The 12,698-nt window shown below is 37.0% G+C and overlaps 1 protein-coding gene across 2 annotated transcripts in view; it reads right to left on the bottom strand.

Moving 5' to 3' along the window:
• The window catches only part of PCDH15 (protocadherin related 15), an 869,139-nt gene that overhangs the window by 482,440 nt on the left and 374,001 nt on the right, over nt 1-12,698 (bottom strand). For both annotated transcript variants that reach the window (XM_077874888.1, XM_077874887.1), the window contains exon 6: nt 1,834-1,989. In XM_077874888.1, coding sequence (XP_077731014.1) covers nt 1,834-1,989 — 156 coding nt within the window. The remainder of the gene's footprint in view (nt 1-1,833; nt 1,990-12,698) is intronic.

The following is a 12,698-nucleotide window of genomic DNA, read 5'->3' on the forward strand; positions in this document are numbered from 1 at the left end:
ATTATGGAAGGCCTTGAAAGTCAGCCAGTGGAGACAAGATGACCTTTTTCCAGAAAATAATGAGAAATTTTACACAATTTCTGAATAGGGGAATGATAAGTTTAAAATAGTACTTGAAAAGGTTATTTTTCAGCAAGGTGCCAAAGGGGGGGGGGCGGGCAGGCGCCAAAGTAGTCAGATCACACAGAGCACTCTGAAATCCAAACCGAACATTGTAAATTAATTCACAAAAAATGAATTAAAGGTGTGGCTCCAGGAATTGTTACATGTGGTGCAAGAGTGGGCTGTCGGGGATCTGATATCAGCTTATTCACAGAGGAGGTTAGCACTCAGACCAACGAAGCAAAATCTCACTCAAAGAGTACACTTGAGATGCGAAAATAATTAATCCTGTGACATGGTTAATTACATTAAGTAGCATCTGTCTGTTTTAGCAGGAACCTGTTAAATAAAAGCAGCTCAGAAGAATTAACACTGACGGGTAAACCTGTCCCAATAACCTTAACAGAAGAGTTCATGGCTTTTTTCTTTCTTTTTTTTTTTTTTTTTTTTTTTTTTGTAATTCAATCTACAAAGGCTCATGTTATAAGAAACATCATTTATTTTTTACTAATAGAATATTGAGATGAATAAGATACTTTTTTAAAGAAGAAGATACATTTTAAATAATATGAAAAAAGCTAGTGTGTAGAGGTTAAAGGCTCCATGCTGTTTCTAATGCCCCAAGTACACATTTCCTCCTATAAAACAAGTACATCCTTTTTCAGGTTAAAACAACGTCTTGGGGGTGTGTGTGTGCGTGTGTGTTAAAAATAACCTGTGAATATATATGGACTATTAAAAACTTGGTTCATTTTTCATGTGTCTAAAGCATGTATAATAGGTGATACCAGAGATACATTGGAATTATTTTCTTAGTGGAATAACAAAAAATTAGCTGAGTAGCTTTTTTTTTTTTTTTTATTAGTAACATAAACAGGGTTTTCTGGCCCATGGATTTTTGTCTCAAAGGAAAAATAAAAGAAAGTAAAACAACAAAAAAACATGTTCTAATGAATCTGTGATACTTGCATTTTAAAAAAAAATATTTAATCAGCATAAGAATTGAGTTGTGATTTTTATTTAAATATTTGCATTTGCTAGAACTTGTTTTTAAAATCAAGGAAATAACTTGGGGCTCCTGGGTGGCTCAGCTGGCAAAGCATCAGCCTTCCGCTCAGGTCATGCTCTCAGGGTCCTGGGATCCAGTCCCTCTCCATGGGGAGCCTGCTTCTCCCTTTCCCTCTGCCACCCCCCACCACTTGTGCTCTCTCTCTTACTCTCAAATACATAAATAAAATCTTCAAAAAAATAAATAAAAATAAAATTAAGGAAATCTTTTAAATTGAAAGAATATCAAATAGATTCTCCCTTTCGGTATTTCACTGCTGCCACCCCCTCAGAGATATGGGAAACAATCAGCAAGTTACAATGCAAATAAATAGCTCCTGTTGAACCTCAGTAAGCATATGTATGGATTCGAGCATGAAATTATCCGAGATGATAGAAAATACCACTATGTTGGTCATTTAATAATTATTTATAATTTATAATTAAGCAAAGCAGATGTTGCCAATAGCAAAATAAATTCTTGAAATCTTACCAGAAGTAACCAAAATCCTATTTCTCCTAAAGCATCATGTCTTAACATGATTTTTGTGTGTGTGTGCGTGTGTGATATTTTTCAATAGCCAAGCCCATTATTGTGGAGCATCACCTGAAAGCGTGTGTAGCATGCAGGGAGTCAGATACATCAATAAAGAGGGTAGAAGGCAAGAGGCGCTGGAAACTGACCTCATTCACGGTGGCGTAGTAACTGTCGTGTTTGAACGTGGGCGAGTTGTCATTCCTGTCCCTCACCACAATTCGAACTTCATGGTAGATCACAGTGCCCACCTTCTTGTTGATGCACTGGACTTGCACCACGATGGAGTGTATGTTCATCGGGGGCTGCAGAACAGAAGCACATCTTTTTTTTTAAGAAAAGCATTGAAATGGAAGCTTCTCAATTACAGTCACAGCACAATTGTTTCATAAAATATTATTTTAAAGTAAGAATAATCTGGATCTGGGTGGCCCCGTGGGTGAGCATCTGCCTTGGGCTCAGGTCATGACCCTGGGATCCTGGGATCGAGTCCCACATGGGGCCCCCCACAGGGAACCCACTTCTTCTCCCTCTGTCTGTGTCTCTGCCTCTCCCTCTCTGTGTCTCTCATGAATAAATAAATAAAATCTTTTAAAATTTTTAAAAATACTTAAAAATAGAACAAGAATAATCTGTAAAGATTGATACCTTTTCCCTATTTTAAAAACAAGAGAAGGCAATTGTGATTATTTTACTGTTCAGTTCTGTGTCTCAAAATATAGATGTCTGGAGTATGTCCACCATCAGAGGGCAGCTGATGAGAATAATCACAAAACCAGTGCAGAGATCTAAGGATTGAACAAATTCTGTCCCTCCAAAAGTTAAAAAAGCAATGATATGAACTTGCATTCTGTAAAAACAATGTATTAATGATAAAATCCTTGGGGATGAGGTGTTGCATCACATTTGTGCTCATTTACACTTTTGTTAAAATAGATGTTTATATCGGATACAAATTAAAATACAATCCAAAAATAAAATAAAATAATAGAATAAAATAAAATAAAATAAAATAAAATAAAATAAAATAAAATAAAAAATAAAATAAAATAAAATAAAATAAAATAAAATAAAATCCAAAGGAGAGAATCCATTCACAATCCAAACAACCTTATTCATTTTATACATGTAAATGCTGATTTTGCTAATCTTTTTCTCTCCAAATATACAACTATTACACACACACACACACACACACACACACACAGTGAATCATCCCATATTTGTAAATACAGAGTTATGACAGCTTTTTGGTGTATACTATGATGCTCTATTATGTGATTTAACAGACTCCATTATGAGTCTATGGCATAATTCGTTTTAGTAGAAACTTATGGTGAAATGTTGTATGCTGTCCACTTTTGTCACTAGAAACCATATTTCAATAAGTATTCTGCACATAAATTTGTGCCCGCTGGCCCCCTTTTCAATGACAAATTCTTGAAAGCGAAGGGTGTCATCCAAAGGGCACTTATTAACTCAGGTTGCATGGCCAAGAGCTTTCAGAACTGGGATGCAAACTTACATCTCTTTGACCTTTGAGTCAAAGTGTTTAACACTATAAAGTACTCCTTTGTAATTTTAAAGTTTTTTTCGACCTCACACAATTTTCCCTCTAAATACATCATTTTATCAGAACGACCGTGTTCTGACCACCCATCTGAAGGACGAGGCCTCCAGTCTGCTCTCTCCTTCCAACTTCTCCCCTCACTGTTTATTTTTCTTTATTATATTTCTCACCCGCCCCTTTGCATTTTACACAGTTGACAGATTTATTTCAGTCTGCATCCCTTCCCTGGGCTGGAAGGTCCAGGAGGCCTGGCGTGTTGTTTGGTCATGACCAAAGCTCTCTGCCCAGTAACTATATGGTGCCTGGAGTACATCTATGCATCCCCCATGTCTCACACTATGTGTCTTCCGGCCCATAACAGTGACCTGCTAACCATCTACTTTGTGCACAATCTTTCAATGCACAGTTGGCTCCTCTCTAAAAACTGGGAGAAGAAAAAACACCGATTTGATCACTGTAAGCATCACACGAGGTTGCCCTGTGCCAGGCACATCTAGCAGATGTGACTTTTTTTTATTTAAAAAAAGTTAAATTCCCAAGAAAGCAAATTACATGGAGTTTTTAAAATACAAACTGACACTTTTGGATTATGAAATAATTATTAGATATTTTATTGAAACCGGTTTAAAGATATAGCAGTGATCCCTGGAAGCTAGGATGAGATCATTAAAATGTCACATGACACATCTCTAAATGAGGAGAATGCTACAGAGACCATATCTACACTGAAAGAAATTTGTTTAATCTCAAGATATTTTTTTTTTACAGCCAGTAAAGGAAAAGGCATTTTAATTTACTTCTACCTGACTGAATAAATGTACCTAGAGAGAATAAATTTAAGAATCATTAACATCCAGGAAGGTACCTGGTTAGGGCCGTATAGCTCTGTGTTCTAATATATACCCCATTTCTTTTTTAATTATTGACATAAATGAAGGCATTAAAGTCCTGTGTATAAAATCTGTGGAGTCACAATGCTCAGAACAATATGTCATATATTTAATGACAAAAGGCAACATTCAAAATCATTTTAATAAGTCAGGCAAACAGCTTATATAATGATACGATTTTACAATGACAAATTTAGATCACCTTATTGGCAGCAGGCAAAAAAAAAAAATAATTGCCCAAGTATAATCTATGGCTATAAACATTAATGTGAAAATATAATTGTGAAATTTTGATAAACGAAAGGGGTCTACACTCCCATATAAATGTAAGTGGAGTGCCAGAGCAGTAATACAAACTTCATATTCATTAATTGTATCAGATGCTATAGTCAGCACCATTTTATGGGTAGATAGGATGTGAAGTCTGAACATCTCGAGGATGTGTGATAGAAATTGAGGATATTTAACTAAAAAATGCAGGATGACATCTTGCTCCAGACATCTGAATGGTTGTTTTGAAAAGATCTATTAGCTTATTCACTACAATCTCAGAGAACAGAATAACAACAATGAATGAAAAATATCACAAAGCATTTTTTTCTTCAATATATGTAGAGGCCTTTGTATTAATCCAGAGCAGCACAGATAAAATGGACCATCATATAAAACAAGCCCATCACCAAAAACCTACAACCCTGAGGCAAGGAGATCAGTTAAAAAGATTGGGTCTCTCCATTTTTACTATCAGTCTTAAGATGTTTTCTTGAATAGGTTTTTAAGGAAAGTCCTACATATTTCAATTTTAAAGTAAAAAATAAATAAATAAATAAATAAATAAATAAATAAATAAAAAATCCACAAAACAAAAACATACCACGAAGTCAAAAAACAAAACAGAAATGCTTGTACTGTTAGCCCTTGGCACCCCTTAGAAGACAGGTGAATTGAGTTCTTCTAAAGCTATCTATCTTCTAAATATTACAAGAGACCTATAAAACCATTTCTTCTCAACTTCTAATGCTATCTTGAGTGGTTGTGCGGTCGCACTGGGATGGAGAGGTCACAATCTTTGTAAGTAGGGAATCAAATGCTCTGTGCACTGAGCCTCTGCTTAGTCCTGTGACATGCCCATAAATTAGAAATAACCAGGTCACTGGGAACTCTTGCCACTCTCAACTTCAGCTCCCCATGCAACTGTGAGTAGCATGGATAGGCCTTAGCTTGCAATAAATTCCAACTGTAATGGATTGGGTTGAAGGCCAGAATTCCCTGTGGCTCATATATAACACACGTTGTAATCTTGGCTTGGAATAGATTCTATTCTGCTGTATAAGAAGGTCATAAATATATCAAGTGGAGTTCTACAAGTCAGTAAGAATTTAGGGACTACAAAATGCTTAGGAATCTGTTAGGGAAATTTGGGGTTATCTTTCATAATTGGTGGCAAAAATAAGGCCTGCCAATTTTATTTTCCCTAATCCTCTTAAATTGATTCATACATAAAGAAGAAGAAAAAAAAAAAAACCTAAACAAAACTGTGTGTAAATTATTTTGGGCTAATTACTTAAAACAACTACCATTCATATATATCTAGACATGCCAACTATTCTCCCAATTCGAAAATGAATGTGTAACATAATATGTGAATGCATATTTGTATGTTAGTGTTATGCATATCAAGGTTGCGGGAATGATACATACCAACAGTTGATGGAGGTTATCTCTGAATATCTGAGAGTATGAATATCTGAGACTAGAAAGTTAAGGAAAGAAAGATTTCCAACAAATATGTATGAATTTCATAATTTGAATGAAGACAAAAATTAAAAATTTTATTATGAGGCTTTTCAGATAATCACTTAGGATTTAACATGCAACATAAAGTTTTTATAAGAAATTTACTGATGTGAGGAGGGTTAGCAGAGTTGATGATGACATTCATCCTCAATCCCAGCAGAAGTGAGTTTTCTCTAGATACCATGTTATCTGGAGGGCTTACTGACTTAAAGAGAAAACAAACTTTTAGCTAACCTGTATAAGACTTGATTTTATCTTTCCTAAGGCAAAGGCCAACTTTATTCAATCCTCACAGGACTGAAAGGATTTTGTCATGATTTCTCTTCCTGTGTACTTACTAACTTTACAAAATCAAAAATCTTCATGATTTCACAGATCAACTGGGAGACTGGGAAGGAAGTAAGGCACAGCATGCTGTAGAAATTAGTTCTAAATAATGAAATAAACCTAAAGGACATGGCTGGCCAGAGTTAGAAGTGTCTCTCACAAATTAAAGTTTTATAATAAGTGGTATATTGATATAAGTTGCCTAAAGAGGAAAGTACCTACTTGAAAATCTAATTAGGATAATGTAATATTTAGATAAATTTTCATAATCAACTATTAAGGATATTCAGTTTATTTCATTGCATTCTAAGTTCAAAATTCACTGTGGTTTGGGATTAATATGGTGCAGTCCTAGTGCAGTAACCAAATCCTATAAAACTGATATGACATGAACATAAGTAACTATAAAGCAAGTCAAAGAGTTTTGAAGGCTTAAGAGTTAAGAGCAAGGAGTTACATACCAGTGTCACATTAAGAAATATTTTACGTAGACAGTGGCATTTAAGGCAGGTCTTGGTAGTAGGTGACATTCAATTGATGGTAGAGGATAAAGCCAGTTTCTTTATTTTTTTAAGACTTTATTTATTTGAGAGAGAGAGAGAGAGAGCATAAGCAGGGGGAGTGATAGACTTCCTACTGAGCAGGGAGCCAATGAGGGGCTCAACTCCAGGACCCTGGTATCATGACCTGAGCCAAAGGCAGATACCTCACAGACTGAGCCACCCAGGTGCCCTGGATAAAGGTGGTTTCTAAGCATAGACTTAAAAGAGCACCAAGGAGGGGCTCCTGGCTGGTGCAGATGGTTAAGCCTCCACTTTTGATTTCAGCTCAGGTCTGATCTCAGGGTCCTGGGATCGAGCCCCACATCAGGCTCTGCTCTCAGCAGCAAGTCAGCTTGAGTTTCTCTCCCTCTGTTCCTCTTCTCTATCTCAAATAAGTCAATCTTAAAAAATAAATAAATAAAAGAGAATAATTAAAAAGAAAAATAAAAGAGTACCAGGCAAGGTCTGAGCACAATGAAGATGTGTCTACTGACCAAGGTTGGAATTGTGTTTCAGACACTGAATGTAAAACGGGTTAAAACATGACATGTGGTGAGAGGGCTATTAGGAGATTGTCTCAAAGTCCAAGCAAGGACCAAGAGGCTCATAGTCCATGTATGCTATTGGCCACAGAGATAAAAGCAGGCAGCCCTGGGGGGTCATAGACACTGGCCCAGGTGGGAGTCAATGCTCTCTGTGCAGCTGCCAAATTAGTCTGAAAGATGGGAAGGTAGGATGTTTGGGATTTCCATGCACATGATTATTCTCTGTTCAAAGCTTTTAAAATGTTGCCCAGAGTTTTGAGGTAAACATAATAGGACTGTGATGGAATCATATTTCTCTTTCTATTATTGTCTTAATTATCAATGTCATTATGACCATTACTATTTCATGCCCAAAAGTGACGAGGGAATATCGGCCATGTGAAACATACATTTGGATGTCAAACATCTTATGTGATGTTGCTTCATTACTGAAACTTACTTTTTCATGCCGGAACATATTTTGATAGTTTTCTCACTCATGACTCTTCATTTTACACCTTCACATTGTCTCTCTGCCTCTCTCTTTTTCTTTTTTTTTTTTAATTTTTTTTTAATTTTTATTTATTTATGATAGTCACAGAGAGGGAGAGAGAGGCAGAGACACAGGCAGAGGGAGAAGCAGGCTCCATGCACCGGGAGCCTGACGTGGGATTCGATCCCGGGTCTCCAGGATCGCGCCCTGGGCCAAAGGCAGGCGCTAAACCACTGCGCCACCCAGGGATCCCTCTCTCTCTTTTTCATGAAAGAAATGTATAGAAGTTCAGTAAACAGAAATAAAAATAAGGAATAAAAAATAATGACCATCAAGGCAAGACTTACGGTCTAACCTTGAAAATTGTCAAAAGGTCCTATGTCTACAATGTCATACAGAAGTTTTCTAATTGAATGCAATCATGGGAGGGTTGAGAAATTTTACATTTTATTTTTATCTTCAGAAATTTTCATAAAGATCATTTTTTTATTTCCTCATTTTTAAACATTTAATCTTAAAAATATGTATTCATTGATATTAAGTTTTCTTTTAGTTCTGTGTGGCCGTAATTGTTCAAATGTTTCCTTTAAGATTTAGTTTATGGCCTCCATGAACAAAGTACAGAAAACATGATTTAGAATTCCTTCTCTGGAAAACACACTTTCCCCAACCACTGCAGAAAGAACAGATGGACCTGAACAGGGATCTACTGAGTGGACATGCCCCTCTTTCCTGTCTCTAACTGAGCTAAGCCAGTGAGTAATTTAGGAGCTCTCTCTCGTTAATGAGACAAGGCACAGTGACTGTGATCAGCCTGCATTGAAAGCTTACAGGGAACTAGTGCAATGGGTTGGACATCAATGTGACCAAAGCCACGTAAAACCAAAGTAAGGGGACAAAATTAGAAGTACACAGAGGAATCTGATCTGCAGGAAGAATAAAACACAACATATACAGAAAGAAATGTACAGCTTAGAGATCATGTGGTCTAAGAACAAGTAGTTTCTTCTGTCCCTGATAAACTTATGATTTTGCTAGAATCAAATTATTTTTCATTTCTGTGATGTTGATATGCTTAATATTCTTCACCCATTGACTCAAGCTTATTTGATGGCATTTTTGTGCCTTTCCTTATAAGCCAAAGAACTTTGATAAAATCAGAATACTCCTATGCAATGGTCTGATTGCTTTGTCCCTCCAAAACTCACACGTGGAAATCCAATAAGATGGTATTAGAAGATAGGGCCTCCGGCTGACTGGCCAATATGTTTCAATGCAGAAAATATTCAACTTTAAGCATGATTTGAAAATGTACTGCTTCAAAAAGGCAAACATACCTTTATTATGCTGTGTATAAAATATTTTTTTGGGAGAAGAAGGTAAGAGGCAGAAATTCTAACACCCGTTGAGTTTCATCAACCACTTTCTTATTTTCCTTTAGCAACATGAATCAAGTGATTAGGTGATGAAATTAATACCTTTAAAAAGAGGCCTCAGAGGGCATCCTTGTCCTTTTCTACCATGTGAGAATATAAGAAGTCTGCAACCTGGAGAGGACCTTCCCCTGACCTTGCTGGCATCCTGGTTTCATCCATTCAGCCTCTGGAACTACAAGAAATAAATTCCTGTTTTCTAAGCCATCCAGTCCCTGGTATTTTATTATAGCAGCCCAAATGGTCTAAGACATGTCAAAAAGCATCATTGTATTTGAAAAGCTCAGTGGAAAAAATTCCACTAACAAAAAATTTCCAGAGCAATTTTCACCTAAGAAGTACTAAAATAAATTCTACCCTGGTGAACGTAATATGGAGTTTTGGCAGTTGTTCATAGGGTCAAAACCCTGACTGTTGGCCCTCTTTTGCTATTCAGAGAATCCACATTTTTTGTTATGATTCATTATGCTCATAAAATGACCAACTCAAAGAATGTTGGCATCCACCTAGAGAACTGCCTGTCAAGAAACTAATAGAATGCAGAGGTAGGTATAGTTATATTAGAAAAAAAAGAAAAGACTTCAAAACACAGACTGTAATAAGAGACAAGGGACATTACATAATGATAATGAGGTCATCCAACAAGAGGATGTAACATCTGTACACATTTATGCACACAGCAAAGGAGCCACTAAATATATAAAGTAAATATTAACAGACCTAAGGGGAGAAATAGACAGCAATGCAATAATAGTGGGGAACTTTAATGCCCCACGTACATCAATGCATAGATCATTCGGACAGAAAATCTATAAGGAAGCATCGCCTTGAACAACACATTAGACCAGATGGACTTAGACACATACAGAGCATTCTATCCAAAAGCAGGAGGACATACTTCTCAAGTGTGCGTGGAGAATTCTCCATGACAGATCAGAAGCTAGGCCACAAAACTTGTCTTCATAAATAAGAATTTTGAAATCCTATCAAGCGCCTTTCCCAACCACAATGGTATGACACCAGAAACCAAATATAAGAAGAAAACCAGAAAATTCACAAACACATGGAGATTACGCTACATGTTGCTGAACAACCAATGGGCCAAAGAAAAACTAAAAAAAGAAATAAAAAGAAATACCTTGACACAACTGAAAATTGACACACAGTGTACCCAAACTTACAAGATGCAGGAAAAGCAATTCTCAAAAGGAAGATCAGAGGGGTAAATGTCTACATCAAGAGACCAGAAAAAAATCTCAAATAGTCTAACTTTACACTCAAGGAACTAGAAAAAGAAGAACACATAAGACCCAAAGTGAGTACAAGAGAGAAAATAACAAAGATTGGATCTGAAGTAAATGAAATAGATACTAAAAGAGACAACAAAAAAGGTCAATAAAACTAAAAGCTTTCTTTAAAACTTTATTTATTTATATTTATTTATTTATTTATTTATTTATTTATTTATTTATTTATTTATTTATCACAGAGAAAGAGAGCACAAGCACAAGCAGGGGCAAAGGGAGAGGCAGAAGCAGAAGCAGAAGCAGACTCCTCACTGAGCAGGGAGCCTGACACGGGGCTCGATCCCAGGACCCTGAGATCACGACCTGAGCCGAAGGCACACGCTTCACTGACTGAGCCATCCAGGAGCCCAAACTGAAAGCTTTCTTTGAAAAGATTAAGAAAATGGACCAATCTTTAGCTGGACTCACCAAGAACAGCAACAAAGAAGAGGACTCCGATAAATACAATTAGAAACATGGAGGGGACGTCACACCTGATACCTCAGAAATACAGAGGATCATAAGAGACTACTATGAATAATTATATGTCAACAAATTGTACTGTCTGGAAGAAATGGACAAACTCCTAGAGACACAAGCAAGACTAAATCTTGAAGAAACAGGAAATCTGAATAGATCAGTTACTAGTAAGGAGGGAGAAACAGTCATCAGAAGCCTCCTAACAAAGAAAAGCCCAGAACCAGGTGGCTCCACTGGTCCATCCAACCAAATATTCAAAGTCGAATGAATACCAACCCTTCTCAAACTCTTCCAAACACAGAAGAGGGAACTCTTCTAAACCCACTGTATGTGGCCAGCATTACCCTGAGAGCAAAACGAGCCAAAGGCACCACAAGAAAAAAAGCCACCAAGAGTTGTAAGCAGACCTGACATCCAAAATAGGAGATTGTTTTGAAAAATAATCCTGGGCAGCCCGGGGGGCCAAGCGGTTTAGCGCTGCCTTCGGCCTAGGGTGTGACCCTGGAGACCCGGGATCGAGTCCCACATCGGGCTCCCTGCATGGAGCCTGCTTCTCCCTCTGCCTGTGTCTCTGCCCCCCCCCCATCTCTAATGAATAAATAAGTAAAACATTTTTTTTTAAAGAAAAATAATCCTGATTTATTCATCCAGCAAAACACTACACAGCCATTAAAAAGGATGATGTGTACGTTCATTCACATGGAAGGATGTATATGACAAATTACAAAGCAGCCTGAAAAGGGGTGTCTGGGTGGTTTAGCCTGTTCAACAACCAACTCTTGGTTTCAGCTCAGGTTGTGATTTCAGAGTCCTGAGATGGAGCCCCGTGTGGAGGTCTGCCCTCAGCAGGGAGCCTGCTTGAGATTCTCTCCCTCTCCCTCTCCCCCTCCCCTGCACATGCTTGCTCTCTCAAATAAATAGGTAAATCTTTAAAAAAAACTTTTTAAACAGTATGATATAAAGACACATGCTAACACATATATGTGCTTAAAAAATATACAGCAGGATAAATATTAAATCTAGATAAAGAAATTCTAAGTCTAAATTTGTTCCTTAGAGGGAAAAACCATATATATACATATGCTTTTTCTTTTCTTTTTTTTAAAGATTTTATTTATTTATTCATGAGAGACACACGGAGAGAAGCAGAGACACAGACAGAGGGAAAAGCAGTCTCCCTGAAAGGAGCCCGATGTGGGACTCAATCCTAGGACCCCAGGATCACCAACTGAGCTGAAGGCAGATGCTCAACCACTGAGCCACCCAGGTGTCCCTGCTTTTTCTTTTTTCTTTTTTTTTTTTTTTTCTGATATGTCTACCATAAGCATATATTATTTTACAATTAAATAAAATTAAAATTTCCAATTGTGATTAGATTCGGACTAAAAGCACTGATTTGCCATGCTCCTTTCCTAGTAGCAATAGTCTATGCTTCACACACAACAGAAGGGTGGTGGGTTAAGAATTTTCAGAATAAAAGCCTTTAGACTTTGATGAATAAAGCTCTAAGAGCATTGCGGCATCAGAGACAGCAATTCACAGGAATTTAAAAAATTCAAAGGTTAATGTAGGACATGGTAAACTGCACCAAAGTAAGAGGTTATATTGAGATTTATTTTTTTCCCAGGCACAAGGAGATCACTTTCTATTAAGGGAAATATGGCCGGCATCT

The sequence above is a fragment of the Canis aureus genome, chromosome 27, assembly GCF_053574225.1.
Source record: "Canis aureus isolate CA01 chromosome 27, VMU_Caureus_v.1.0, whole genome shotgun sequence".
NCBI lineage: Eukaryota > Metazoa > Chordata > Mammalia > Carnivora > Canidae > Canis > Canis aureus.